The sequence below is a fragment of the Canis aureus genome, chromosome 19 (assembly GCF_053574225.1).
Source record: "Canis aureus isolate CA01 chromosome 19, VMU_Caureus_v.1.0, whole genome shotgun sequence".
NCBI classification, from domain to species: Eukaryota; Metazoa; Chordata; class Mammalia; order Carnivora; family Canidae; genus Canis; species Canis aureus.
This window is the reverse complement of record NC_135629.1, coordinates 51,627,000-51,653,877: the sequence shown is the minus strand read 5'-3', so window position 1 is coordinate 51,653,877 and position 26,878 is coordinate 51,627,000. Positions and strand designations below refer to the sequence as shown.

Sequence of the window (26,878 nt, the reverse complement as noted above, 5' to 3'; positions counted from 1 at the left end):
CCGTCACCACATCTGTGTCGGAGGGCTGGTATGGATGGTTTCCAGGACACTGTGGCTCTGATGTGCAAGGGGTTGCCTTGCCTCTCAGCCAGGTGACCTGGGCCTCTGGGAAGGTCAGGGTCAGGGCCATGTGTGGTGCCTGAGAGGTTAACAGCCACTAGCAGCCTGGGAGAGCCTGGCATCTGGCACGAAGTGGCTTTGCTCTCCTGGAGACCCTGGGATGCCCCCTCTGGCAGGGGTCATGGTGAAGAACTGACTTTAGGGCCTGGTGATCTGGGGGCCTCCTTGTTGTTTCCCGCCCTGCCCATTCTATACCCTGACATGTAGCTCACCTCGTTTCTCCTTCTCAGAGGGGCCTTTTCTGACCATCCCAGTTCCCAAGCCCTCTTACCCCCATAGTGTGTCATCTTTGACTGCCCCCATCTCATGGGGCCCCCATCAACATGTCCACACGGTGTTCCCAGCACCTCCATCATGCTCCATGGGTGACCCCTGAGGTGTAGAGGGTTACTTTGCTGCCAGGGGCCGTGAGCTTCGTCTTCCTGGGGCTCATGAGTGTCCTCGGGGGGTTCTTCGCTCTCTCTCAGCCCCTCCCACCCTCCATGTTTGTGACTGTCTGTCTCCTAAACTGCTCTTAGTTCTGTCCGGTGTCTGCCCACTGCTGTCCAGTGTCCTTGCCAGTCTTGGTCCAGCCACTGGCATTACACATGTGTGTACCAGTGTGGATGCCTCTAGCCAGCCTGCCTCTGGACTCCCACCCTTGCCTTGACAGCCACTAGAGGGTTCTTTTAAAACCACATTCCCGGGATCCCTGGGTGGCACAGTGGTTTAGCGCCTGCCTTTGGCCGAGGGCGTGATCCTGGAGACTCGGGATCGAATCCTACATCGGGCTCCCGGTGCATGGAGCCTGCTTCTCCCTCTGCCTGTGTCTCTGCCTCTCCCTCTCTCTCTGTGTGACTATAATAAATGAATAATAAAAAAAAATAAAAAAAAATAAAACCACATTCCCTAAAAGCACCCATAATTAGAATCCCGAAACCCCATCTGGCTGCCTTGCTCTAAGAATGATGACCAGCCTCCTCACTGTGATCTCCAGCACCACAGACACGCCACCCCTCTCTGGGCCTGTCTGCCTGAGTGTGCCCTGCTCTACTGTTCTGGCTGTGCCCCTGTGGGGCGTTTGGAGCTCTGCTGCCCCTAGTCTCACAGGCTGGGCTACAGTTCCCTGCAAGTGTGTGGGGCCAACCTTACAGGGTCACTGCCAACACCCTGGGCACAGCCAGTGGAGGTGCTGCAGAAGTGCAGTGGGGCTGTCCACAGGTGGTCCTGCATAGTGTATGCCAAAGTGCACCTTCTCCCTGGAATGCCCACTGGATTATTAGCACATTCCTAGGGATTATGACAACTAGTCTGGGCTGAGAACCAGTGGCCTCCTCTGCGGCCTTTCAGGCTCCCAGCAGGGGTTCTCAACACTAGTAGGTGCCCACCTGAGACTCTGGTTGTCACAGCTCTGGGGAGTGGGATGGTGGCCATGGCTCTACACTGAGAACCCCAGGATGCTTGTCTTGTTGTATATGGGCCACACCTGCCTAGTACCACTTCTCCTGTGTCCTACGCAAATTTCAGATAATTTTTTTTAAAGATTTTATTATTCATGAGAGACACAGGGAGGGAGGCAGAGACATAGGCTGAGGGAAAAGCAGGCTCCCTGTGGGGGGCCTGATATGGGACTCGATCCCAGGACCCTGGGATCACAACCGGAGCCGAAGGCAGATGCTCAACCACTGAGCCACCAGGCACCCCACAAAGTTCAGATAGTCTGAACATTTACCTAGGTGCAAACCTTGTTTGAAATTCTCTGAGCCTAGGGATGCCTGGTGGCTCAGCTTTATCGAGGGATTGTTTATGTATTAGGAAATCTACCCATTTCAAATGCCGGGATATTTTTAGTAAATTTTCAGTAAATGTTAAGTAAGCAGCACCACAGTTAAGTTTTAGAATGTTTCCAGCACCTTAGAAAGCTCCCTCCTCATTTCCTACCCCTGGGCAAGGACTGATCTACTTCCTGCCTATATCTATCGATTTGTCTTTGGGGGACATGAAACACATCATATTTTGTCATCAAATACTTTTATTTAGTCTTTATGTCAGACATATGGCATTATATTTATTACATGTATGTAGGAAATGGAGTGATCTCTTTTGGGTGGTAGTGGGGAGATTGTTCAAATATCTATCTGTCAGTGAAAGGGCTCTCTGGGTGTGCTGGGCCTGGAAGACAGCCAGCCAAAGGGAGATAGTTTCATTCATCAGCAACCTTCTTTCCAGTCACTCCTCTGCCCCCTGTTGCCTCAGGACCCTCTGAGGTCAGAGCGCTCCCCAGTTCCTGGCTGGGACTGGTGTCTTTGGTGACATTGCCCCAATTGCAAGACTGGATTGCTTCACATGTGTGGTCACACTTCCTGCCCCTCAAGCCAGCGGAGTGAGTAACTTCTCTCCTTTTCCTCCCACAGGGACTTCCTTCCCCGAGGTTCAGGAATCGTCACCAGGCGGCCTCTCATTCTGCAGCTCATCTTCTCAAAAACAGGTACAGTGGGACCGCTTGCTGCTGCAGCAGCAAGAAATGAGCGTGGATGCAGTGCCCAGCAGGAGTGAGGCGCTGATGGTGGTGTCTGGGGTCTTGGGCTGTCATTTGGGGGTTGAATTTGCATTCTCCACCTGTGTAGCATATTTGAAGCACGGCTGAGTTGACACGTGAAAGGGCTCTTTGGGCACGCACCCGTGTCCTCCATCGTCAAGGCTAGGCTGCTAGGTGCCATGTTTGCTTGCTATGCTGTGGATAATGCATTTTTGCTGAATGCTTTCAAAACTAGTAGCAGACATTGTGACATGTCAACCCAGAATGCTTCAGTGTGCCTCCCCTCTCACTAAAGACACCTTCCTACAGTCACAGAACCACACCCAAGAAAAGTAATTGTCCCTGCATGCTCTCTGATGCCCGGTCCATACTCATGTTGCCAGTTGTCCACCAGAGAGCTTCCCTGGCAGGGTTTTCAGCTGCTCTGATCAGTCCCCTGAGACACTCCATTGTCCTGTCCCCTTCTTTGTTAGAGCAGCATCACCACCATGTCTGTTTTGATCATGACATTGGCTTTGGGGAGAGGCCCATCCATTGAATATAGAATAGCCCCCTTGTAGATTTTTTTCCTGTCTTCCTCCTCAGTGGCCACAGTTTATCTCTATTCTTTTTTTTTTTTTAATTTTTTTTAAATTTTTATTTATTTATGATAGTTACAGAGAGAAAGAGAGGCAGAGACACAGGCAGAAGGAGAAGCAGGCTCCATGCACCGGGAGCCCGATGTGGGATTCGATCCTGGGTCTCCAGGATCACGCCCTGGGCCAAAGGCAGGCGCCAAACCGCTGCGCCACCCAGGGATCCCTATCTCTATTCTTTCTACAAGTATCTGGCATGAGGTGGGCATGTCTCCGGGCATAAAACCCACTGAGGCCTCCTGGGAAATCATCTCAGGTCAGAAGCTGGAAGGGGCCAGGAGAGCTCTCAGGGCATGACCTCTCCTCTCTCCAGAGCCCTGTGTGGCCTCCATGCTGCTTTCCCACTGACCTGGAATATTAGCCTTGGTTGATTCAGCATTCAGTGGGCGCCAGCCTCACTGCGCGGCCCGGTTAAACACACCCGTGCTAGGAAGCCACCTGACACACCCCCATTTCATGGGGAAATTGAGGCTTATCCAGGCCACCTGCCCTTACACTGGGCCCCAGATCCAGGTTGGGCACAAGCCAGTCAGACCTCAGACCCTGCTCCTTGCTCTGCCCCAGGCTCTTTTTCATCTTTGACTCCGCCCAGCTCCGCTCCTCCTCCTCTCTGTGAGCTCTGCCATGTCATAGGCCACAGGCGGGCCAATGGGCTGCTTCCTGTGGATTCAGGTGTCCAATCAGCTGGCCCAGGACTGTCAGCCGCGGAGCCGCAGTTTCAGATGACAGTGGTCAGAGAGTCGCACAGGTCTTGGCCCAGTGGGTTTCCGCTCTCCATTCAGCAGGTTGGTAGAGGGTGGGGGCTGAGGAGATGCATTTTTAATGAGCTCCCAGCTGCTGCTGCTGCTGCTGCTGCTGCTTCTGGCTCCTGGCCACACGGGGAAAACCTCTGCCTTGGTGGGTCGGCCTTGCCACCTAAGACTGCCTGGGTTCAGATCGTGACTGCAGCTTCCTGGCCTCAGGGACCCTGGGAAGGGACTGCTGCTCACGATGTGTTTCCTGTCTGGACAGTGAAGATAATAATAGCTCTGACTCTGTCGGTTGCCATGAAGACCACGTCATTCAATACGTTCAACATGCAGCACAGCGCCTGGCGCACTCCCGATTCTCCCTGTGTGGTGCTGACTTGGGCTGCGGTTTTGTGCTTTCTGCCGGCCTGTTCCAGATGGCCTGCTGGGAGAACAGGTCGGCTGGCTTTCTGCACTGGAAGATGGCAGGCTGTGTCATGGTTGGAGGGCTCCCTCTTGTCTCCATGGTGGCCGTCACCCAGCTGTGGTCCACTGAGCACTTAGTGCATGCTGTGGGCTGGGCCAGGTCCAGGACACAGCAGTGATAGGACCGAGGCTACTGCCACCACCTGCCCCCTGCCCACCTGGCATTCCCATTGGTGCGAGGGGACAGAAGGGGGAGACTTGGGGTAAGACCAGGAGGGAGACAGGCAGGCCTGGCTCCCACCAGATTGAAGCATGTGTGGAGAAGGGAGAGTGACTAACTTCATCCTAGAGGATGGGGCATCCCAGGGCTTTTCTGAAGAAGTGATTTTGGAGCCAAGGCTGACTGGTGTGTTGGGGTGTCAGGCAAGAGGGAGCTCTTCCTAGCAGAGAGAGGTAGCTATGAAGAGCATTGAAGGCAGAAAGCTCTGAGGGCTCACATCAGCTCAGTGTCTGACCTGGACTAATGCTGGGGTCACCATTCCTGTCATCTCCACTTTACAGAAAAGAGAACTGGGGCTTCCAGAGGTGAAGTCACTTGCCCAAGAGTGCACAGGAGGGTCCTCATGAGAGCCAGCCTTAAACTTACTTGGTGGGGTGCCCCCTTAGGGGAAGTGTCGCCTGACCAGATCTTGTGGTTGCTGGTGAAAAAGAGACTGCAGGAGTCAGCCTAGGGCAGGGGACCCAGAGGAGGTAGGAGTGGTGCCCGAAGGTAGATGGGGACAGGATGGCTGCCGTGGAGGTAGAATCCTGGTTGGATCCTGTTGGGCTGGCAGTGGAGGTGGGAAGTGAGGCTCAGGTGTCCCATATGGAAGTGGCCCTTGCTGTGTTCCAGCACACATATGCTTCTTTCTCCACCTGACTGTGGCATTTCCAGTATCTTATTGCTGGCAGCAGAGTGTGTGCCCATTCTGTGCTGGATCTCAGCCAGATGCCAGGGAGGCAGCGTGGGGGTGGCAGACATAGGATGCTGTGGTCAGTCTGACAGGGGAAAGGACTGGAGGTGTGGGACATATTGGCCATTGGATATACTTTGGGCCAGGGGCCCAGGGAGAACATTCTGGGCAGGGGCAGGAGCATGTGCAAAGCTGTGAAGTGGGGCTGGCATGGAGGGGCAGGAGGCAGGTGACATGGCCTGGCAGTCTGGTGAAGGATCAGGCAGTGAGAGCCCAAAGAGCGCGTGGTGGGGGAAGAGACCAGCTCAGCCCATTGGCTGTCTTGTGGAAGGAGCACAGACAAGGGCAGGAGTGCAGGCAGGGAAGCCTGGGAGAGGTTAGCTTGGAACCAGGCAAGAGGTGATGAGGCCCGGCCCAGGGCAGTGCTGTGGGGGTGAAGGGCAGTCCAGGGTGATAACAGAGGTGCCTGGGATGGGTGGGATGTGGAACACCCCACTCAACAGGGAGGAAGCTAAGTGTAGTGTGGGATAAAGTGATTGATGGAGGGCCCTCTAGGGGCTATGTGGGGCTGTATTGCTTCTAGAGAGTAGACTTTTTTTGTCCAGCTGACTCTGGAGAACAGGACTCTGGAGCCAGACAGCTACCCTTTATTGTCTGGGGACTGGGGCAGGTGGCCTCCCTCTCTGTGTCTCAGCTTCCTCATCTAAAATGGGTGGCTCAGCGGTTTAGCGCCTGCCTTTGGCCCAGGGCGCGATCCTGGAGTCCCAAGATCAAGTCCCACATTGGGCTCCCGGCATGGAGCCTGCTTCTCTCTCCTCCTGTGTCTCTGCCTCTCTCTCTCTCTCTCTCTCTGTCCATCATGAATCAATCAATCATAAAATAAAATAAAGTAAAATAAAATAAAATAAAATAATAAAATAAAATGGGGGTGACAGTGGTACCTCCCTTGTGGCCCTGGCACCCCATGTGGCTTTGTGTGGCTGTTGCCTCCTATGGGGTCTAGAGCCCCATGATGTGGCTCTGCAGCTGGGCTGCAGTCCTGAGGCTCAGTGATGCCTGGCTTCTGGTCCAGACTGGTCTTGGTGAGCCATTACTTTTAATCTGCTTAGTTTAAAAATTACCTAAGACCACATGGGGCTCCGGGCTGGCTTAGTCAGTAGAGCGTGCAATTCTTGATCTTGTGGTTGTAAGTTCAAGTCCCACATTGGATGTAGAGGTTACATAAAAATAAAGTCTTAAAAAAATTGGGGATCCCTGGGTGGCTCAGCGGTTTAGTGCCTGCCTTCAGCCCAGGGCATGATCCTGGAGTCCCAGGATCGAGTCCCACATCAGGCTCCCTGCATGGAGCCTGCTTCTCTCTCTGCTTATGTCTCTGCTTCTCCCTCTCTATCTCTCATGAATAAATAAATAAAATCTTTAAAAAAAAATTACCTAAGACCGAAGCCACCAAGAAGTTTGATGGCTCATGGATGAACCCTGCTTCTCCTTGGGTATCACCCCTTGGCCTCATAAACCCTGGGTGCTGGGGACTGTTCTTGTGTGGAATGTAGCCTCCTAAGCCTCCCTTCCCTTGACCTTGGCTGGTGCTCTCAGGGCCCAGAGAGGGCATGGCAGGGCTTGGCTTCCAGCTTCCCACTCAAAGCTTTGTGCCCCCAACAGGGCTTTGTTGGCCTCTGGGACATCACCTCCTCCTGGTCCCTAGCTGCTGCTCCAATCCCCCTCCAGGAGATTCATGCCTCCGGGCCTTTGCCCTCACTGTGTGCCCTCACTGTGTTCCCTCCCTGGAACGCCCTGCCCACTTTTCTTGCCCTTGTTCTCCTCCTCCTCCTCCTCTTCTCCTGGGTGAGCCACAACCCCCTTTCCATCATTACTGCCTTAGTTCCTCTACAGCACGTAACCTCATCCTGTTCTTATATTTTCTTTTTTTTTTTTTTTTTATTTATGATAGAGAGAGAGAGAGAGGCAGAGACACAGGCAGAGGGAGAAGCAGGCTCCATGCACCGGGAGCCCGATGTGGGATTTGATCCCGGGTCTCCAGGATCGCGCCCTGGGCCAAAGGCAGGCGCCAAACCGCTGCGCCACCCAGGGATCCCGTGTTCTTATATTTTCTTAATGGTTCTCTCCCCCCAAAATGTCAGTGCCAGAGGGCAGGGATGCTGACCTGCTTTGTCCACAACTCTCCTGTGCCCAGCACAGAACCTGGCACCCAGTGAGTGCCCCGTCAGCATTAGCCAGGTACCTGAGCATGCTCTGTGGGCTGCTGCTGTGCCTCTCCTCTCCTGGTGGAAGGAGGGTGGTATTATCAACACCTCTTTCTCTAGCACCTCTCCCCATGAGCCTGGCACTGGCAGGGCCTTTTCTGTAAAGCTGGCAGACTGCAACATTCAGGGCATGGGCCTTTTGTTTTGATGAGGAAACAGAGTCAGGCTGGGGGCTGACCAGGATGCCAACCGGGGCTGTCACTTGTTCTACTAGTGTATGTGGGTTTTTTCCACATTACCATGCAGCTTCCCAGTGCTCAGTGGACATTGATTGGGTGGCCTACAGTCACCTCCATTCTGACACTGCCTGCCTGGAGATAGTGTCCCATCCCCCAGGAGAAGGGGTCCAACCAGACTGTTGTCTCCACCCTCACTGTGAGTCACGAGTCGAGTCACGAGTCCAGGTCCATCACCTGTGCTTCTTGCCCCCTGGCTGTGGATCTGGGGTTCCCAGGGCCCCCTCCTCAGAGCAGCTCACAGAGCTCAGGGAGACAGCTTACTCTCCTGGATCAGTGGTTAATGTAAAAGGATAGAGCAGCTGGGTAGCATCTCCACATGCTCACCACTCAGGAAACTCTCTGAGCACCTTCCTTTTGGGATTTTCATAGAGTCTCATCACATAGGCATGATTGATTAAATTACTAGCCATTGGTGACTGATTGAACCCTAGCCCCTCACCCCTGTCCCCTGTCTCCTCTCCGAGGTGGGGGTGGGTAGGGATGGGTAAAAATTCCAACCCTCTAATCACATACATTGGTCTCTCTGGCAGGCAGTCCCCATCCCTTAGTGCTTTCCAAATGCTACCTCATTAGCATAAACTGATGTGTGGTTGAAAGGAGCTTGTTAGGGATGTTAAGACACCTCTATTACTCTTGTCACTTAGGGCTTTCCAAGGGTTTTAGGAGCTCTGTGTCAAAATGGAGGGAAATATATGTATTTCTTAATGATAAATACCAATAGCATGTTTTCCCAGTGGCAGTGTGCCCTAGACTGGGAGATCTGCATGATTTGTCTCAAATCAGAGGGAGCTTGAGGACCAAACAGGCTCGGGAGGTGCCACATACTTTGCCTCTTCTTGATTGTCTAAAGCCTCTGCAGACTCCCTCCTGATCGGACCTGTTTGATTATGTGGTACTCAGGGTCTCTCAAGTGTATTTGAGTCCCCCGGTGGCTCCTCCTGCCCCAGGCCAGCATGCCTGTGGATGCCAGGATGGAGCAAGGGAGACCCCATCTCCTGCTGCTAGGAGTCTACCTGGTGGTTCCAACCCCTTGCTGGGTTGAGGATGGGGAAGGGCTGGGAAACATCCATGAAGACCAGGGCAGGCTTCTCCACGCAAGGCCCTGAGACCCCCGGGGTGCCTGGATAGTTTAGTTGGTTAAGTGTTCCACTTGATTTTGGCTTAGGTCATGATCTCAAGGTTGTGGGATTGAGCCTGGAGTTGGGTTCTGAGCTGAGCACAGAGTTTGCTTGGGATTCTCTTTCTCTGCCCCCATCTCCCCGCCAATGCATGTGTGCTTGCTCTCTCTCTTAAAAAAAAAACAAAAACAAAACAAAAGCCCTAAGACCCCAAGGCCAGCCTTGTGTATTTCCCTGACTGGCAGCTAAGCTGTGTGCTCCCTGTGGGCTCAGCCCAATGGAATTCAATTTCATAGCAACCCCACAACTGTGTTCTATGTTGTCCCATTTCCTTGTGGGGGAACTGAGGCATGGAGAGAGGGGCATGGCTAGGCATGCCTCCCCCTCTCCCTTCTGGCCACCTCCCCCCATGATGTCATGGTACCTGGCTCACCCTTTCCAGGCCAGAGGGGCTAGGTGGAAGGCAGGTGGTTCCAGCAGAACTTCCGGCTAAGATATGTCACCTGGGCTGCCTGCAGGGTAGAAGGGTGGCTTCAGTCCTGTGGGTCTCCTCCAGGTCCTTTTTTTTTTTTTTTTTTTTAAGATTTTATTTATTCACCCACGAGAGACACACACACACACAGAGAGAGAGAGAGAGAGAGAGAGAGAGAGAGGGGCAGAGGGAGAAGCAGGTTCCATGCAGGGAGCCCGATGCAGGACTCGATCCCAGGTCCCCAGGGTCAGGCCCTGGGCTGAAGGCAGCACTAAACCATTGACCCACCCGGGCTGCCCTCCTCTAGGTCCTTTCAAACAGGAGGGCCCAAAGACCTCTCGGGAAGCGAGGCGTAAGGGAACCACCATGATCACTGTCTTGGGGCTGCTTCCTGTGTGCCAGGTGACCCACTACCCAGAAGGTGGCAGCATGCACTTGTCATCTCCCCTCTGAGGACACCTTTTCAAAGGACCTGGGAGGTGCCCAAAGTAGGGATTGGCTGCTTGGCACCATGGGGACTCAGTTAGGACTCATGAGGGCGATGTCCTCCTAGGCTGTGGCACCTAATAATGTTTTATTAGTAGTTTGCATTAAGTACCTACTACCAGACACCGGAAAGGGCAGTGACCCAAGATAAATCTCTCTTGCAGCTCCGGCCCCAGCAGGGGACACCTGAGCACACGGTGAGGAGTACCATGGAAGGAGAGCCCCAGTGGCAGGGCATCTGCTGGATCCCAGGTGGTCAGGCTGGGCCTCCCCATGGAGTGGTGCTTAGAGCTGAGGCCTGAAGGAGAGGGAGGAACAAGTCGAGGAGGGAGGATAGAATGCCTTTCTAGAAAAAACCTCAAGTGCATTCACCACCCCCACAGTAGGATGCTGGTGGGAAGCCCTGTGGTGGGAGAGGGTGGCTGGCACCTCTGGGTCAGCAGCACAAGTGCTAGACAAGGGCCCAGCTTATGGCTTCGTTCCTGGTGTGCTCCAGGGCTTGGGCCAGGTCCCGTGAAGGGCCTGGCTTGGAGGGCCAGGTGGTAGTGGGGCTGTGCATGTAGCAGGGCTCAGGGACTGGTGGGACCGGCCTCATTATCTGCCCAGGAACAAGGCAGAGTTAGGAAACAGGGCAGCTGGGCTGGAGAGAGAGGGGTGTGGCTCCGCTGCTGGGACCTCAGCTCTGGTTGCTGGAAACAAGTTGAGAGGGAGGGAGTCTCCAGGCATCACAAACTCTGAGCTCAGCCCTCAGGCCTCTGACTTATTTTCTGGGCCAGGAGATCATTAAAAAAATCATCAGCATTCCAGCACGTACAGGGCTGTGGAGCCCCGGGCAAAGCCCGTCCCGCCTATTTCTCAGGTTTCTATTCTCTTCACTGGGACACAGAGGCCAACCCGGCCCATGGGAGACTCCCCTCCTTCCCCAGACGCCCCTGGGCCCAGAGTGTCCACAGGCAATGGGTGAAAGTTGCCACTTTGGAGAGATGGTGCAGGGACGGGCTCTCTGCCCAGCACTGCCCTTGACTGCCTCCATCGTCCTGGCGCAGGCTGGGTCTGGAGCCCGGCAGGTTAGCCCCTCCAGGAGGTCCCCACCAGCCCCTAGCTTCTGGTGTGTTGGGTCTCTTTTGAGTGTCTGTGGCACCTGCCATGACTCGCTTATACATTGTCCCATCTTTCCACCAGACCAGGAGCCCAGCTCAGGGCCAGGCCTTTGTTGTCGAGATCTTAGGAAGGAAGGAGGAAGGGAAGGAGGAGGAGGGGGTGGGAGAGAGGGGAAAAAAACATCAGGTAGCATTGCCAGCATCCATCTCTATCCTGTCTCCCATATATTCAGCTTGGTGGGATTGGAGTTGGGCCCCTTACAGAAGCTGCAGCAGGGACGGACCATATTATCTTTCTGATAGCCATTCAGCCACACATAACAATTATGGAAGACTTCAGTAGGTACATCCAGAAGGAGCCCCGGGGACACAGAGTGAACAGTGCAAATTCAGATCCCTGCCTTATAGTTTGAACCAGGAGGATACACAGGATAAGGTCAGCGTTGTTAGAAGGTGGCCAGTACTTGGAGGGTCATAGGCAGGGATGGAGGAAAGAGACCCTTCTCTTGGGTGGGGGCCAGAGCAGGCCTCATGGAGAAGGTGACACTTGAAGAAACCTGAAGGAGGCTAGGGAGAGAGCCTGCAGGTAGAAGAGCCAGTGCAAAGGCCCTGAGGCAGAAGACCTGAGTGACTGGAGGGGAGTGAGCTGAAATTAGAAGCTGGGGAGAAGGAAATTTCATAGGACTCTGGGGAGGTAGTGATTTGGGAGCCACGGAGGGTTCTAAAGAAAGGGGGGAGGCAAGGTCTGCCTTTAGAAACAGGCTTACCACAAAAAATAAAATAAAAGCAGGCTTGGTGGAAACTTTTTAATGTATCAGCTCTGGAATCCGACTCGTAGTTCCAAAGTGACAAGGAGCCCAGTAAAGTGGGTGGTAAGGGGTGGGCCTGGCTGACTCCTGAATCTTCCTCTTGGGCTCAGAAGGTGTGGTTTCTGTTGCCCCCCTCACCCCTGACCCCTGGCTCCCTGGGGAAGAAGCCGTGGTTTTCCGGTACCATCTGCACATCCTGCAGATGTGGGAGTTGGCAGAAGGGGAGGCTGCCCATGCACGCTGGATTCTAGGGGTCACAGTTGGCAGGTCCTGGTCCCATAACCATGATCCCAGGGTGATCTAGCTCTGACAGAGGACATGATGGTGTCAAGTGGCATGGAGTTTAGGAAGGCTCCCTGGGAGAGGTAACAGACAGGCAGGCCCTGGAGGAGGAAGAGGTGCGGGTGGGCCTTCCAGGTACCAGGCCTGGAGGGGCAGGGTCTACATGGGAGAGGGCCTGTGCCCTGTGGCTACACTCCTGGAAGGGGGGTGGTTTCTTTTGGGTGCTGAGCCCAGGGCCTTGAGCCGGATGAGGACTGAGGTATGCTGTGGGGGGTTGGGGGACTGACTGTTCCATTTTTGGAGGCTGCTGCCGGAAGAGCAGCCAAGCGTTTCCTCTTGTCCCTGTGGAGGGCTAGAGCATGACTGTCCTTGGGAACTGGGTCAGCTGATGGGGGTGGGGTGGGGTTGCCAATGCTGGTGTCCTTGTTGCCCCTGGCCCCCAGCAGCCAGTGCCCACAGTAGAGGGGGTACTTGGTGATCTGAGCCCACAGAGTTCTCCCTCGTCCCCGAAGCAGAAGTTCTGAGAGGTCAAGAGCCTGCCGGCGGCCTCACACAGAGGCCATGTGACTTGAGAGCCACTACCTAGAGACAGATGATCTGAACTCCAAATCCCAGCTCCACCGCTAAGCTTGGGCCAAGTCAGTTCCTGCCTCTGGGCCTCGGGTTCCTCATCTGTGATACAGATGCCTTCTGCTAAGGAACTGCTAAGTGAGCTAAGGTGCTCACTATCCAGGGGCAATGGGACCACACACTTGGCTGGAGCCAATGGGGGTTCAATGTTGGCCATGGTTGGTTAGGTCTCGGTGATGAGATGATGAACCTCTTCTCACTCATTTCATTCTGCCTCACTCTGTCCGAGCGGAGGTTCTAGAGCTGCTGGGCTTTCTTCTTTCCGGCTCCATCTCTATCCTTTCTTTTGAGGCAGCTGATGGTATGTCTGTGCTGGGTTTGTATAGCCAGGTCTCCTCCTGGTGGACATCGAGGCAATTTCTAGTTCTCTACTCTTAGAGATGACGCGGCTGTAGGCATCTCTGCCTCTCTGTAGTGGTCCAGTTCTTTGGGCTGTCTGCCAGTGTGACTCACTTCCGGCTTCTTTTTAGCATTACCGTAGAACTGTGGTCTCTGAGCCTTCGAGGTCTTCCCTCCCCAACATTTACCACGAAGATTGGAACATGGAAAAGTTGAAGGATTACACACCTGTAGGCTCAGTACCTACATCTGAGGATGAACATATTTTATTCCTGCTCTTTCCCATATCTGATGGGCCCAGCTCTGATTGTTAGTCACTCATTTCCCTGCATCTCGGCATCAGTACCGCTTTCAGACACTCCAGGGCCCAGAAGGCGTGAAGAGGCCTCCTCTGTCCCCTTGAGGCCCTGCCCGGAAAGCAGTTCTCCTGAGGGGTTTGTGTCTAGGTGGGGGGCCCTGTAAACAGCCAGGAGGTGAGGAGATAGTGAGACGGGCTCTAGTGAGGCCAGCAGTGGCGCCCTGTTCTCTATACTGTGCAGGCGACTTGGGGAGGAAGGGCACATGGGCCCCATAGACTCGGGTCTGGGATCGTGGCCAGCCAGAGAGTGCTGGCAGCTCAGGATCCCACCGGGACGGCGGCTTGCATCTCTTTTGTCTGACCCACAGCAAGGGGGGTTTACATCCTGACTCTGGACTCAGTGACACCAAAGCAGCAGCCTCCTCACATGTACACCGCCTGCTGTCTGGTGACGCGTGCTGGTATTATTTCCCCTCTGTCCTGTTTGTCCAAAAGTAACGAGCACTGGTTACACCCACCTGTTGGGTTTTTGGTTTTGTTTTTTGCATAGTGTGTCATGACATGTAGTTTTGCAAATACTTCAGGAGAGTTTCCGTTCCTTGAGGAATTAATTCCCCGATGTCTAGAAATGTTTACTGTGAGGATGAATCTGTTGTTCCCCAAATTCCTGGAGCCACGGTGACCAATTTTTCACTTTCTCTGCTTGACGAGGCACCGGTCTCCGAAGACCATTGGCTGCCCATCCACAGCAAAGCTGCTTCTCTTTCTCATCCTGAGCATCTTTCTTCCTTTTTCAGAATATGCTGAATTTTTGCACTGTAAGTCCAAAAAGTTTACCGACTTTGATGAAGTCCGGCAAGAGATCGAAGCGGAAACCGACAGGGTCACGGGCACCAACAAAGGCATCTCCCCAGTGCCCATCAACCTGCGCGTCTACTCGCCCCACGGTAGGCAACACAGGCACAGGCCCTCTGGGTGTCGGGGCAGAGGGAAGGCGACTGGCCCACTCATGGTTGGGGTCTGCTGTGCCCTCACAAAACAATAGGACCCCTTCCATTTTTCTTTATTCACACAGTCCTCTTGATCTCTGTCTTTCCATGTTTTGATCAGAACGTGGTATTGAGAAATCAGCCTCAGCTCTAAGGAAATATAGATTGCTGGGAAGGCTGTTGGGAGGGATGGGGACCAGGGCAAACCACATGTGTAGGCCTGAGTGGAAGGGGTGGCGGTGGTATGGCTCCCAGGTGATGGCAGCCATGTAAGGACACCGGCCCAGGGCAACCAAGTCTTCTGGCCCTTGCAGAGGACCCAGACAGCCAGTCTTCTCTGCAGAATGTCGTGATTTTAGAACTCCCATCATTTACTCAGAGCAACCTGCCATCATGTGCCAACCACTTCTGGCCCTGGGGCATGGATTGTTAACTCAATGCTAACTCAGACAGCATTTGGGGAATATTCCAGCAGACTCTTAACTCCTCAGTGTGAGTTCTTAGAGATGAGTTTTTAAATTGATTTATTTTTAAGTAAATGATGACTGTATCTGGTGCAAAAATTCAAAAATTATGAAAGGGTATAGAACAAAAACTTACCTGCCTTCAATATTACAAACATTTTATATTCTGATGCCTGAATTAGTAATTATGAATGTGTATGTGTGTATATCACACTGTGTATTTCACCACTTTTACTCAAATGGTAATAATAGAAATAATAGAAAATGTGTCTTTGTATGAGTACATGTCAGAGTGTGTCTCTTATTGGATTATCATCTTTTTGTTTTCATGGTAAACATTGTAAACAGTAGCCTTTGGTCATGGCTGAATTGATGGACTGCAATTTAGCCACTGAGGGCAGTTCCAGCCTACCAGTGCAAATGTCCTGATTTAAAACTATCGGGATCCCTGGGTGGCTCAGTGGTTTAGCGCCTGCCTTTGGCCCAGGGCGCGATCCTGGAGTCCTGGGATCGAGTCCCGCGTCGGGCTCCCGGCATGGAGACTGCTTCTCCCTCTGCCTGTGTCTCTGCCTCTCTCTCTCTCCGTCTATCATGAATAAATAAATAAAATCTTAAAAAATAATAATAATAAAACTATCACTGCAATAAAGAGAGGCTGTGTGTAGGAGGGGGCCCTAGAAGAGGAGCTATTGGATCTGAAGGTATGATCTGGCTGGAGGTCAGGAGGAACCCTGAGGCCTGAGCCCCAGCACGTTGGGAAGTGGGCTGAGTAGCTTTGGGGCAGTTCGTGCCTCCCCTCTTCTGTCTCTGATGACCTTTCCTTCTGGTTTCCCTCTCAGTGTTGAACCTGACCCTCATCGACCTCCCGGGTATCACCAAGGTGCCTGTGGGGGACCAGCCCCCAGATATCGAGTACCAGATCAAGGACATGATCCTGCAGTTCATTAGCCGGGAGAGCAGCCTCATCCTCGCCGTCACCCCTGCCAACATGGACCTAGCCAACTCGGACGCCCTCAAGTTGGCCAAGGAGGTCGACCCACAAGGTAACACATTGAGCCCTAGAGTAGGAGGGCTTCCCCTTCTGAGGGCCTGGGAGTGTGGCAGCTTGCCCAGAATCCTTGATTCCAAGTCACTGGTGTTCTCTTTGGTGTGTAACCCCTAGGCAGAGGCCCTTCTGGGATACAGCTTTTCCCTTAGGGGCCAGCAGTGCTGGAGGACTGCCCCTAGGAGGCTGTTGTGTGGCAGTTGGGCATCTCCTCAGCTTGGGCTCCCCCTCTGTCAAAATGGCAACAGCAATCCTGGCCTATAGAGCTGCTGAGAGGACTAGATGTCCCTCTAACTGCTTAGGGGCCAGGCAGAGAAAGTCAAAGGATGATGAGTTAATAAAGCCAGATGGGGCAGTAGGGAGTAGTGGGGACTTTGGTGTCTCTGGCTCCAGGTATTCTGGGTCAAATTTTTCCTTGGGTCATTTATTAAATGTCAGTTAAGTACCTGCTATGTGCCAGGCTCTGTTTGGTCCTTGGGGACCTGCAGGGGACAAAATCGACAGGGTCCCTGCTACTGGGAAGTTGATGTTTCAATAGGGGAGACAGAAGACAAAAAGAATATAAGCAGGTGGGACAGTTTCAGCCAGAGGTAAGCACTGGAGGAAAGTCCCACCCTTGGAGAGAGGCTGGAGTGCAAGGGGGGTCAGAGGCCTCTGAAGATGTGATGTTACAGGCAAGATCAGAATGATGAGTGATGAAAGGGGCAAAATCCAGAAAAACGGACAGTGATGCTAAATAGACTGGGCTTGGTTTGAGCCTGGGGTGCCTAGGACATAGCGAGGACTCTGTAGTGGCCAAGGAAGAGCAAGCTGAAGGGAGGGCAGAGGAGGGGAGGGCGAGGTAGGACTGTCCAGGGGACCTTGGTGGCTGCTGTGGGGAGCTGGGTGTCCTGAACGTGTTGGACGTTGTAGAGTGAGACACACACTGAAGTATAGCCTGTATGATGCCCTCTGACTGCCTGATTCCCTGGTTTAGAGGGAGTCAGGGACCAGGGAGGAGCTGGGAAGAGACAGGCTCTGGTACCCTCTTCCTACCTGGCTTCCCGTCCCTGGTTCAGCCTGAGGGCGGCTGGCAAACAGTGGCAGCTGATGGCCCTTTCCAGACTGCGAGCTTTTCAGAGTCCAGGGCTATGTTCTGAGTATCTCTTTGTCCTGCGAAGGACTCTGTCCCCATGGTCATTGCAGGCATGCTCTCCCAGGAGAGGCTGCCCCTACCCGTGCACACACCCTCCCTGGCCTTCTGTGCCCCTCGTTCCTGTGACAGAGATGCCATATAGGCTTGATCAGGTGGTGAGAAAATGGGCATGGGTTCAGTTACACTTGTGAATTTGATGCTGGCTTTTTTTGTCTGGCTTTGAAAGTGTTCATAATGACTACCCCCAAAATGCCACCCATGTAAAATACAGAACCTAAAAAGTGACCGCTCCCCTTCCCCCGCACAGGTTAATGGTGGCCGCACCTGGTAATTAGCCTTCCATAGCTTGTTCTCCTATGTAAACTCTATTTTAAAAAATGGAGCAGTCTTTCCTTATCTTCCTGTAAGGTGTGTGTGTGTCTCCCTGTGTTGTAGGGACACATATACGTAGCATCCACGGAGTTGGCATTGTCGCCTGTTCTTTGTTCTTGAATGTTTGGGTTATTTCTGGTCTTTCATAAATAATGCTCCACTGAAATCTAGCATTTCCAATAGCGTCCAGGCCCCCAGGCCCACCAGTCACATCTCCTACCTCCTTCGGTCTCTCCCCTCCCTGCCTGGCATGGGCTTTGCGAGTATTCATAGCTATGGCCCCTCCAAAAAGGTAATGGCAGCTCACAAGCTCACAGCAGAATGTGAACAAGCAGGGGTGCCAGGGACAGCACAGCTGTCACACCCTTAATGTCCCCCATAGCACCCTCTGGAGATCTCCCTAGGCTTCCTGTGTGTCACATAGGCATACAGACGTTATCACAGAGGGGATCCTTAGGTCTCACAAGGGCAGCTGATCTCTAGGCATGCACTTTCACAAGGAGGGTTCCCTTGATTCTAAGTGACCTAGGGATAGGAGGAATCCGATGATGTGGTTTCCAGAGTGGAATTTTGGCCATTCAGGTGAAAGGTTACCCTAGAAACAGTCGCCATGGGTTTGGATATGATGTTAGGACTTCTCAGGTAACTCAGCACAGCATGGAGACTGACCTGGGATTTGAGTTTCCGTGAGGTTTTTTTCTTAACACTGCGGCAGCAAGACACTGTCGTAGCTCATGGGAGTGACAATGATGGTGGTCAGTATTTACTGATTGAACGTTTGTCACAAGCCAGTTTACCTTCATGGACAACCCTCAGATTGGTGTGGCTGCTTCTTCACCTGACATGAGGGACACCAGGGTCCAGGCAGGTGACGTTATGGCTTCTCCCAGGTCTCACAGCCTGGAAGTAGGGGGCCCCCACCAAGGCTGGCAGCCTGGGTTCCTCCCTTGTGACCTCTTCTGACCTCTGGGGTCTTTCAGGCTTGCGGACCATCGGTGTCATCACCAAGCTCGACCTGATGGATGAAGGCACGGACGCCAGGGACATCCTGGAGAACAAGCTACTCCCCTTGAGAAGAGGTACGGTTGTGCGGGGAGCTGGGGGCCGCAGGGTGCAGTGGCAGGGAGTATATGGGTATGTTAACTATGTTTGTCCTTACTGTTACTGACACCTAGACCGATGCCAGGGAGTATACACAGCTAAGCACCCACAGTTGCCTGTTTCCCCACCACCCAGAGTAACTGGTTTTCCGTATGTATCTTTCTCTTCTGATTTGGACACCTTCCCTTTCCAGTTACACAGTTAACACCTGCTAACTTGGGGAACCTAATGAAGGCCTACAGAAGAAGGAAACCGGAGTCATCCACGGCGCAGCCTTTCCCATTAGCTCATACTTTGTGGTTCTCCTCTCAAAAGATTCCCCAGGATCATAATTTCTTTCTTCTTTTTCAGATTTTATTTATTTGAGAGAGAGAGAGAGTTAGTTGGGGGGCAGAGGGAGAAGGAGAGAAAGAATCCCAAGCAGACTCCCCACTGAGCATGGAGCCCAATGTCAGGCTTGATCCCACAACCCTGAGATCATGACCTGAGCTAAAATCAAGAGTCGGACCGCTTAACCAACTGAGCCACCCAGGCACCCCAGGATTCGTAATTTCTATTAGTCTTCATGCTTTTTATTGTGAACATTTAAAAAAAAATTCTTGAAAGTAGAGAATGAGGAGCCCCCATGGACCCAGCCTTAGTGGTTATCAACACACAGCTAATCTCGAATCTTCGAATGTCCTCCCCTTGTTTGCTTCCTGTGGGATTACAGAGCAAATCCTCAGCATATCATTTTACACATAAATACCTAGGTTTCTGGTTAAACAGCTCCCCCACCAGCCCCCTTTTTCCTCCTGTACCAGTTTTTTTTTTTTTTTTCTTTTTTTTCCTGTACCAGTTTTTTGTGGAAGAAACCATATCATGTCCCACTCTTGGGATTGGGAATTAGTAATTAAATCTAGATGGAGGCCTGATAAGGTTCAGGTTTAGGATCAAGTTTAGGTCTCCTGATAGGAGTAGTCTAAATATTTTTATTTTCAAAAAATTAGAATAGCAAACATTTATTAAGTGTCTGTTAATGTAGCAGACACTGTTCTGCGCTCCTGATGTATGAGAGTCCATTGAACTTGATGATAATCCAACACGGTGGCTTGATTCCTAACCCTGTATTATGAATGAAGAAACTGAGGCACAGATGGGGTGAATCCCTTACTCCAGCTCACAAAACTAGGGAATGGCAGAGCTGGCTTGGAATGCCAGCTGTCCAGTGTCCTGCCACTTTGTCACCTACTTTTCCATCTCACTTAGCAGAATAGCAGTGTTTCCCCATGATAAGCAAGTGTTCTTCCAGGTGACTTCCAGAGGTCCTACGGGATCCTTTATATGAGACGTGTGGGCTGTTACTCAATCCCTACTTAAGTTGGACACTTAGGTTATTGCTGTTTTTCACTATGGCATGGTGTTAAGTGTCTATATGGGCTTTTACTTATTTTTTTAATCTTCTTTAAGCCATTTTTCAATTGCTTCCCTTTCCTGCCCATTCCTTCCCTTGGGGGATCTGCTGTCAGCTCTAGGCACCTCCTGGCACGTTGGTGTTGCCAGTGCCATTTAGATCTATTGCCCCAAGGGATCTCCTCCTCCACGTATGGGATAGGCATGGGGAGAACATTCAGACCTTGGTTTCCACCTTTCCCCACCTGTAACTAGAGGTGGCCCCAGATCAGGACGGAACATGGTTGGGGGCGAAAAACCCACTTGGCTGCCAGGATCAGGGGTTGAGGAATGAATCTGTGTCATATGTTTAGGAAGGAAGCATTGGTGCTGAAGACAGAAGCATACCCCACGCGTGTCCATGCCCTCTGCCAGGCACTTGGACCCTGTGCTCTTCCCACATGTATTGGGCCTAAATCTTAGTCCCCGAGGGATGCTGTCTGGGCTCCGCATTGGTGCTGGGTGGCTGGATGACACAGGCCTCCTCAGCTTCCTTCCTCGCCTGCCACTCACCATTGTCTGCGCCTGCCCTCCTCTGCCTTCCTGTCTGTTTCCAAGAAAGTCAGCCCTTCCTCTGTACACCAGCTCCCGACTTGTGCCCTTGGGCCTCCCTCCCTCCATGTTCTCCTCTTGTCCTGTGGCTTTTGGACTCTCTCCAGCTGCATCCTTTTTCTTGACTTACAAAAGACTCAGAACTCCTAAACTTTTAGGACCCACAATCCCAGCCAGACCACGGTCTCTGCTCTCCGCTGTTGTCCTGCGTACTGTTGTATGGATGGCAGTGAGTTTTGGCCTTACCAGTGTGGGTTCACATCTGGGTTCTCGTGGAGCCGCGCTCTGTGGCCTCACCTTGGTTGTTTCCCCTTATCTGCCAAATGGACATAATGGCCAATATGGAGAGAATGAAAGGTCAGCAGTCCTGCACAAGAGTTGCAGAATAAATGGCTGGTAGGCACCACTCCCCTCCTCCCCAAGGGAACCCTTGATCGCCCCCCACTGAGAGAACTGGTAGAAATGCCTGTCTGCATCCCTTTGGGAGTTTTGCCACCTCTCCCGAATCCATCTCCGACTTGCATCATGTCAACAGCGAGGAAGAACAACTATTTATTGCCATGGGTTGGCCAGTCGGCTGAGTTCTTGGTGTCCGTGACACCTCACATACCTGGACTTCTGGGCGCCTTGCATCCACACTCAGGAACCTGCGACTCTTCTGGCTTTTTTTCTTTTTCTTTCTTTTTTTTTTTTTTTTCCAAGTAGGCTCCATGTCCAGTATGGAGCCCAACACAGGGCTTAAACGCACAACCCTGAGAGCAAGACCTGAGCTGAGATCAAGAGCTGGACACTCAACCAACTGAGCCACCCAGGTGCCCCTGTACTGGCTTTTTGAACACCATCCCCTTTCTCTTCTCTTCCAATCGTTTCATATCCAAATATGGCAGATCTTTTTTTTACACTAGCATTTTTATCTTAAATATTATTTTCTAGATTAAAGAACTCAAGAGTGGTACTTACAGCCATTTGTGAAAGAGGTTGCCCAGCCCCAGATGCAGGTCCCATTTCTCATGTAGCCATAGCTACCATTTTCTTGGGTCTGATTCAGAAAATTTTTAACCCAAATATAGTCATCTCTAGAAAGCACCCATGTTGTCTTTAAGTACTTCCAGTGTCACAGTGTATGTGTAGATCCATGAACCCTGGAGGATTACTTTGGGCAGGCAGCCAACTTTGTTTCTTTGCCCACCGTGGCCATTGAGTGACTGAGCTTCCCTCTTGTTGGCTCCAAAGCATTAGCCATCATTTGCTACCTGTCCGTCGTGTGTCGTTTAGACTTGTTCTGTTCTATTCCATTCATCTCTCCGGACATACAGGCCCCAATGTATCCAACCCTTTCGAACGTAACAGCTTAAGAACAGGTTTTTAATACCTGGCAAGATGAGCTGGTCCCTCTTGCCCTTCTTTTTTGAGATGATTTTCTTGTCTCTAAAGCTCAGTTTGTGGGTTTTGTCTTCTCCAGAGCTTTCCTCTGCCCCCCCACCTCCCACTGGGTCTCACACCCCTCCTTTCTCCAAACACTTATGTTACTTTTCAGGAGCACACCGTGCATTTATATTCTCTGCCTTTCCAAGGAACGGGTTTGGCTTGTGGCCTGGTCTGTGAGTGATTCCTGGGACAGGGTCCGTGTCTGTGCCTGCCTGGGCCACAGTGGCCGTCTGTGCATCTCGGCTCACCTGGCACTGCCCCTGCCCTGACCCTCTCTCCCCGCAGGCTACATTGGCGTGGTGAACCGCAGCCAGAAGGACATCGAGGGCAAGAAGGACATCCGTGCGGCCCTGGCGGCCGAGAGGAAGTTCTTCCTCTCCCACCCAGCCTACCGGCACATGGCCGACCGCATGGGCACCCCGCACCTGCAGAAGACCCTGAATCAGGTACGGCCAGGGTTTTGTGCAGGTGCGGCCCACCACAATGCTGGCCTTGGTCTAGAGCCGGCACATGTTTCAGCAAAATGGGTTCAGTCCACACTGGATTCAGGGCCTGGTGAAGGGTGGGTGTTCATAGAGTCGCTAGCAGGGCTTTTATTACATTGCCGTTATTGTTGCTATTATTTCAATTATAATTAAATACTTGGAATTATCTAATCAACGTACCCAGAAGTTTTCATGCAGTTCCTGATATCGGTGACCTGGGTGATAACTGCCTGGCCTGCACTAAAGCAGGGTGGCCAGGAGGGCCGGACAGGACCTCGGTAGGAGAGCTGTGGGGCCTGACCTCTGGGGGTCCAAAGCCCAGCTCAGCCTCTGAGCCTTTGTCCCCTGTGTATCATCTGGGAACTGTCACCATCCCTGCCCCCTAGGGCTGTGGTATCCACCAAGTACCCAGTCCACCTGCCGTGTGAAGCACAGCAGGCATCCAGTGGCAGCCACTGCACTGTAAGCATTGTTTTCCTACTATTCTTTTTTTTTTTTTTAAGATTTTATTTATTTATCTGACAGATCACAAGCAAGGGAAGCAGCAGAGGGAGAGGGAGAAGCAGGCTTCCCTCACTGAGCAGGGAGCCTGACACAGGGCTCGATCCCAGGACCCTGGGACCACTACCTGAACCAAAGGCAGACGCTCAACCACTGAGCCACTCAGGCGCTCCTTTACAGGGAATAAATTCACAGGGTTCATAAACAACGAGCCTGCAATGAGGCGCCCCCATCTGCCCCCCTTCCACCTGCAGGGCACTGCTATTCGCCTTGTCTGCATTTTCTGTCCATAGAAGCAAAAAGGACCTTCGAGAATCACAGTTCTCCCTTTCTTACCATAAATGATGACATAGTCATGGATGCCACACACACACACACACACACACACACACACACACACACACCCCAGGTCAGCACCATCTCTTGGAGCACTGGGCATATAGAAAGGAACCCTTCCTCATTCTTTTCTGTGGCTGTGTAATAGTTTCTGAACACATGAGTTGCAGGCTGTCCAGCCAGGCTCTTTAATTTTTTTTTTTTCATTTATTTATGATAGTCACACAGAGAGAGAGAGAGAGGCAGAGACATAGGCAGAGGGAGAAGCAGGCTCCATGCACCGGGAGCCTGACGTGGGATTCGATCCCGGGTCTCCAGGATCGCGCCCTGGGCCAAAGGCAGGCGCTAAACCGCTGCGCCACCCAGGGATCCCAGCCAGGCTCTTTAGAGAGTGACCGAGATGGTTTCTCATCTTCCTGGTCCGTAAAGGTTGCTGTTAATGTTAATAACATCATTTTGCTCATGTGGGGATTTCTCTGGAGAGTCAAATCCCTGATGGTGGCAGTTATGTAGCCACACTGTAACAGGCAGTGTCTGTCCTTAAGGCCGGTCCTGTTTTGTCCATCTGAGTTGCAAGATGTTCCCTCTGGATACTTTATGGCAGCTTCCTGGAAGGTGGAGGGCTTCAGAGGGAGAGTGGATGTCCTTCCTTTAGGCAGTCCATGGGGGCACAGTGGCAACGGGAGAGCAGAGCTCCATCCTTGGGGAAGGCGTATTTCTAAAAATTTTTTTTTAAGATTTTATTTATTTATTCATGAGAGACACAGAGAGAGACAGAGACACATGCAGAGGGAGAAGCAGGCTCCATGCAGGGAGCCTGATGCGGGACTCGATCCCGGGACTCCAGGATCACGCCCTGGGCCAAAGGCAGGCGCTAAACCGCTGAGCCACCCAGGGATCCCTGGAAGACGTATTTCTAATGTGGGAGTACAGACTCGAAATGGGTCCCCAGATAAATTCACAATCAAGCGTTAGGTAGTGGGGGAGGGGGGCAACCAGGGAAAGCTGGTGCAGAGCAGGGAGGCAGAGAAGGCAGCTGAGGGGAGCAAAGAGGACAGTAAGTGTCCAGTGGGAGGAAGCGGTTGGCCTGGGTGGACGGAGAGGAAGGGAAGTAAAACTGCCCTGCAGGTGGCATGGGCCTCCTCTGAGGGCTGGCAAGCACGCAAGGGGCCTAGCTGGCTTTTCCACGGGCCTGGCTCTGCCTCATGGCACTTCCTAGAGCTGTGCCCACCCTCCACCCCACATAATGAGGTGCTCTAAGTGCTCTAGGATGCTGTTGGATGCTGGAGTGAAGGGCTGCAGAGCATGTAGCCTCCACGTCCCCTTAAAAGCCTGCAGCTCCCACAGAGGGGTCTGTGGGCCACCCACTGGGATGAGGTCAGATTCATATAAGAGTGTGGCGAGCTGGAGTGTGAGGCTCCCTTACACCTTTTTTCTTTTTTTTTTTTTTCCTTACACCTTTTTTCTAGCTTGATGGTTACTTTATAAATTCTCTGTTGCAGGAGAGATGGCAGCAAGTGCTCCTTTTCACTCTTAGAGTATTAGCTGCATTTATAAGCTTCTGTTTTGTTCCCTCTGTCCCTCCTTCTCTCTCTGTTACATAGTAAAAGATAAAGTCGTACAGTCCAAATATAGTGAATATTCCAATTCCTCCCATCTGGTGGTGGATCCCTTCTCTAGAGGTGGCCAGAGTCACTGCAACTGGGCTTCCTTGTAGAGATACTCAGGGCCTGGAGAGGCCACTGTATCTGTATCATGCTCCCTCACTGCCTTCCTCTCCCTCCTCCCCATTTCCTCCCTCTGCCTTCTCCCCATCCTCCCTCCTCCCCACCTCCCTCCTCCTAATCTTTCTCCCTGTCCCCTTCCCTTTATCTTGCCTTCCCTTTCTTCTTTCCCTGCCTTAACAGCAGTATATTTACTATTCTCTCTCACTTTTTCTCTCACCAGCTATCCTGAGACTTATTCTCTAACATTTTCTGCAGTGCTGCTTCCTTTTACAGTTTGTGAATAATGAACGAATCCACCTGACTCCACAGCTAGAGAGGAGGGGGGTGGCCACAGAGAGCGGTCCCCTTCCCATTCACCTGCTCCGTTCTGGCCTCCTTCTGCATTTGTTTCCTGTGGAGCTTCTCTCTCTCTTTGTGCAACTAAAAATAGCATTCTTACTTTCTCCCAGTCTTTCACAGAAGGGAGCAAATGCTATGTACGTTCCTTTCATTGGGGAGCTGATTCTGTCTTAGTCTATAGGGTCTGTCTCCATGTCTCTACATCTGCCTGTTGTTCCGTGGCCCATGTGGACCGTCCCCTGCTGGCCAGTCCGTCGGTGCATCGGTCCTTCGGTGGCCTCCTGGGTGTCTCGCCAGAGCACTTGTGGGAGGCTGTTTTGAGTCAGCATATGTGTCGTGTGTACCCTGTGTCACGGACGCCCTGGTTGTCCACCCTACGAAAGCACAGTGGGCCGCTCACGGCATCTTGCTGCTGTGGGCAGCACATGCCAGCTCTCCTTGCCCCACGCACTAGTGGGACTCCAGCTGGATATTTCTCTTGCTTTCTATTTGAGACTGGGGGCAGTGCTGGGCTCAGGGGGGAGCATCTCAGCATCAGCCCTTTGCAGGTGCAACAGGTTAGCAGCCCCTTTGCAGCATCTCGCCTGCTAACCTCTGCTCTCTGGCCTCTCTCCTCCTGCAGCAACTGACCAACCACATCAGGGAGTCCCTGCCAGCCTTGCGGAGCAAGCTGCAGAGCCAGCTGCTGTCCCTCGAGAAGGAGGTGGAGGAGTACAAGAACTTCCGGCCCGATGACCCCACCCGCAAAACCAAAGCCCTGTTGCAGTATGTGTTCCCCTGAAAGCCCAACCCAGCTCTCCAGAGCCTCCGCCCAGCCACAGGGTCCCAGGTCCAGGCTGGGTGGCAATCCTCATTTGTCTCTCTGTTCACTTAGCCTAACATTTGTGGAGAGCCTCCTGTGTGCCAGGTCTGTCCTGAGCGCTGGGGTCCCCACAGTGAATGGAGCAGACAGCCAGCCCTGCCGTATGTGCTTAGAAAGGGGAAGGGGGAGGGATGGGACAGAAAATAAGCAAATAAGAAAACATGTAAAAAAAAAAAGAAAGAAAGAAAGAAAACATGTAGTGCATTAAATGGCAAAATATTAACGTGGGGAAGGGGCTAGGGTGCTGGCATGAGCCTGAGGGGTGCCATTTAAAATAGAGTGGTCAAGAAGGCTGCCCTGAGACAGTGAGTCAGGCAAAGACCTGAAGAGGTCAAGGATAGGGCCCAGCCAGTGCAAAAGCCCTGAGGCAGGACTGCCCTACAGTGTTGGAGGAGGCTCTATGACAGAATGAGTGAGGGACAGAGTGGAGGAGGGGAGGGCAGGGAGGGGACAGAACCGATCATTCAGGTCTTTGTGGGCCACAGGGAGAAATTAGGCTTTTGCTCTGAGTAAGATGGGAGCCATGGAGAGTTCTGAGCAGAGGAGGGATGGCCTGATGGAGGTATCACAGGTGCCCTTTGGTGGCTGTGGAGAGGCCAGATATGGGGAACAGGAGTGGGAGCTTAGCCCTGTGTCAGTCAGCTCTTTCTGCTCTCTCTTGGAATTCTCCCCCTGAGTTGGTGCTCACTGTCCCAAT

General features: G+C 52.5%; 1 protein-coding gene across 8 annotated transcripts in view; it reads left to right on the top strand.

Annotated features, from left to right (window-relative positions):
- DNM2 (dynamin 2) overlaps positions 1-26,878 on the top strand; it is an 88,556-nt gene that overhangs the window by 29,871 nt on the left and 31,807 nt on the right. For all 8 annotated transcript variants that reach the window (XM_077859937.1, XM_077859938.1, XM_077859935.1 and 5 more), the window contains exons 2-7: positions 2,514-2,587; positions 14,212-14,361; positions 15,707-15,910; positions 18,400-18,498; positions 22,217-22,377; positions 25,942-26,084. In XM_077859937.1, the coding sequence (XP_077716063.1) occupies positions 2,514-2,587; positions 14,212-14,361; positions 15,707-15,910; positions 18,400-18,498; positions 22,217-22,377; positions 25,942-26,084 (831 nt within the window). The remainder of the gene's footprint in view (positions 1-2,513; positions 2,588-14,211; positions 14,362-15,706; positions 15,911-18,399; positions 18,499-22,216; positions 22,378-25,941; positions 26,085-26,878) is intronic.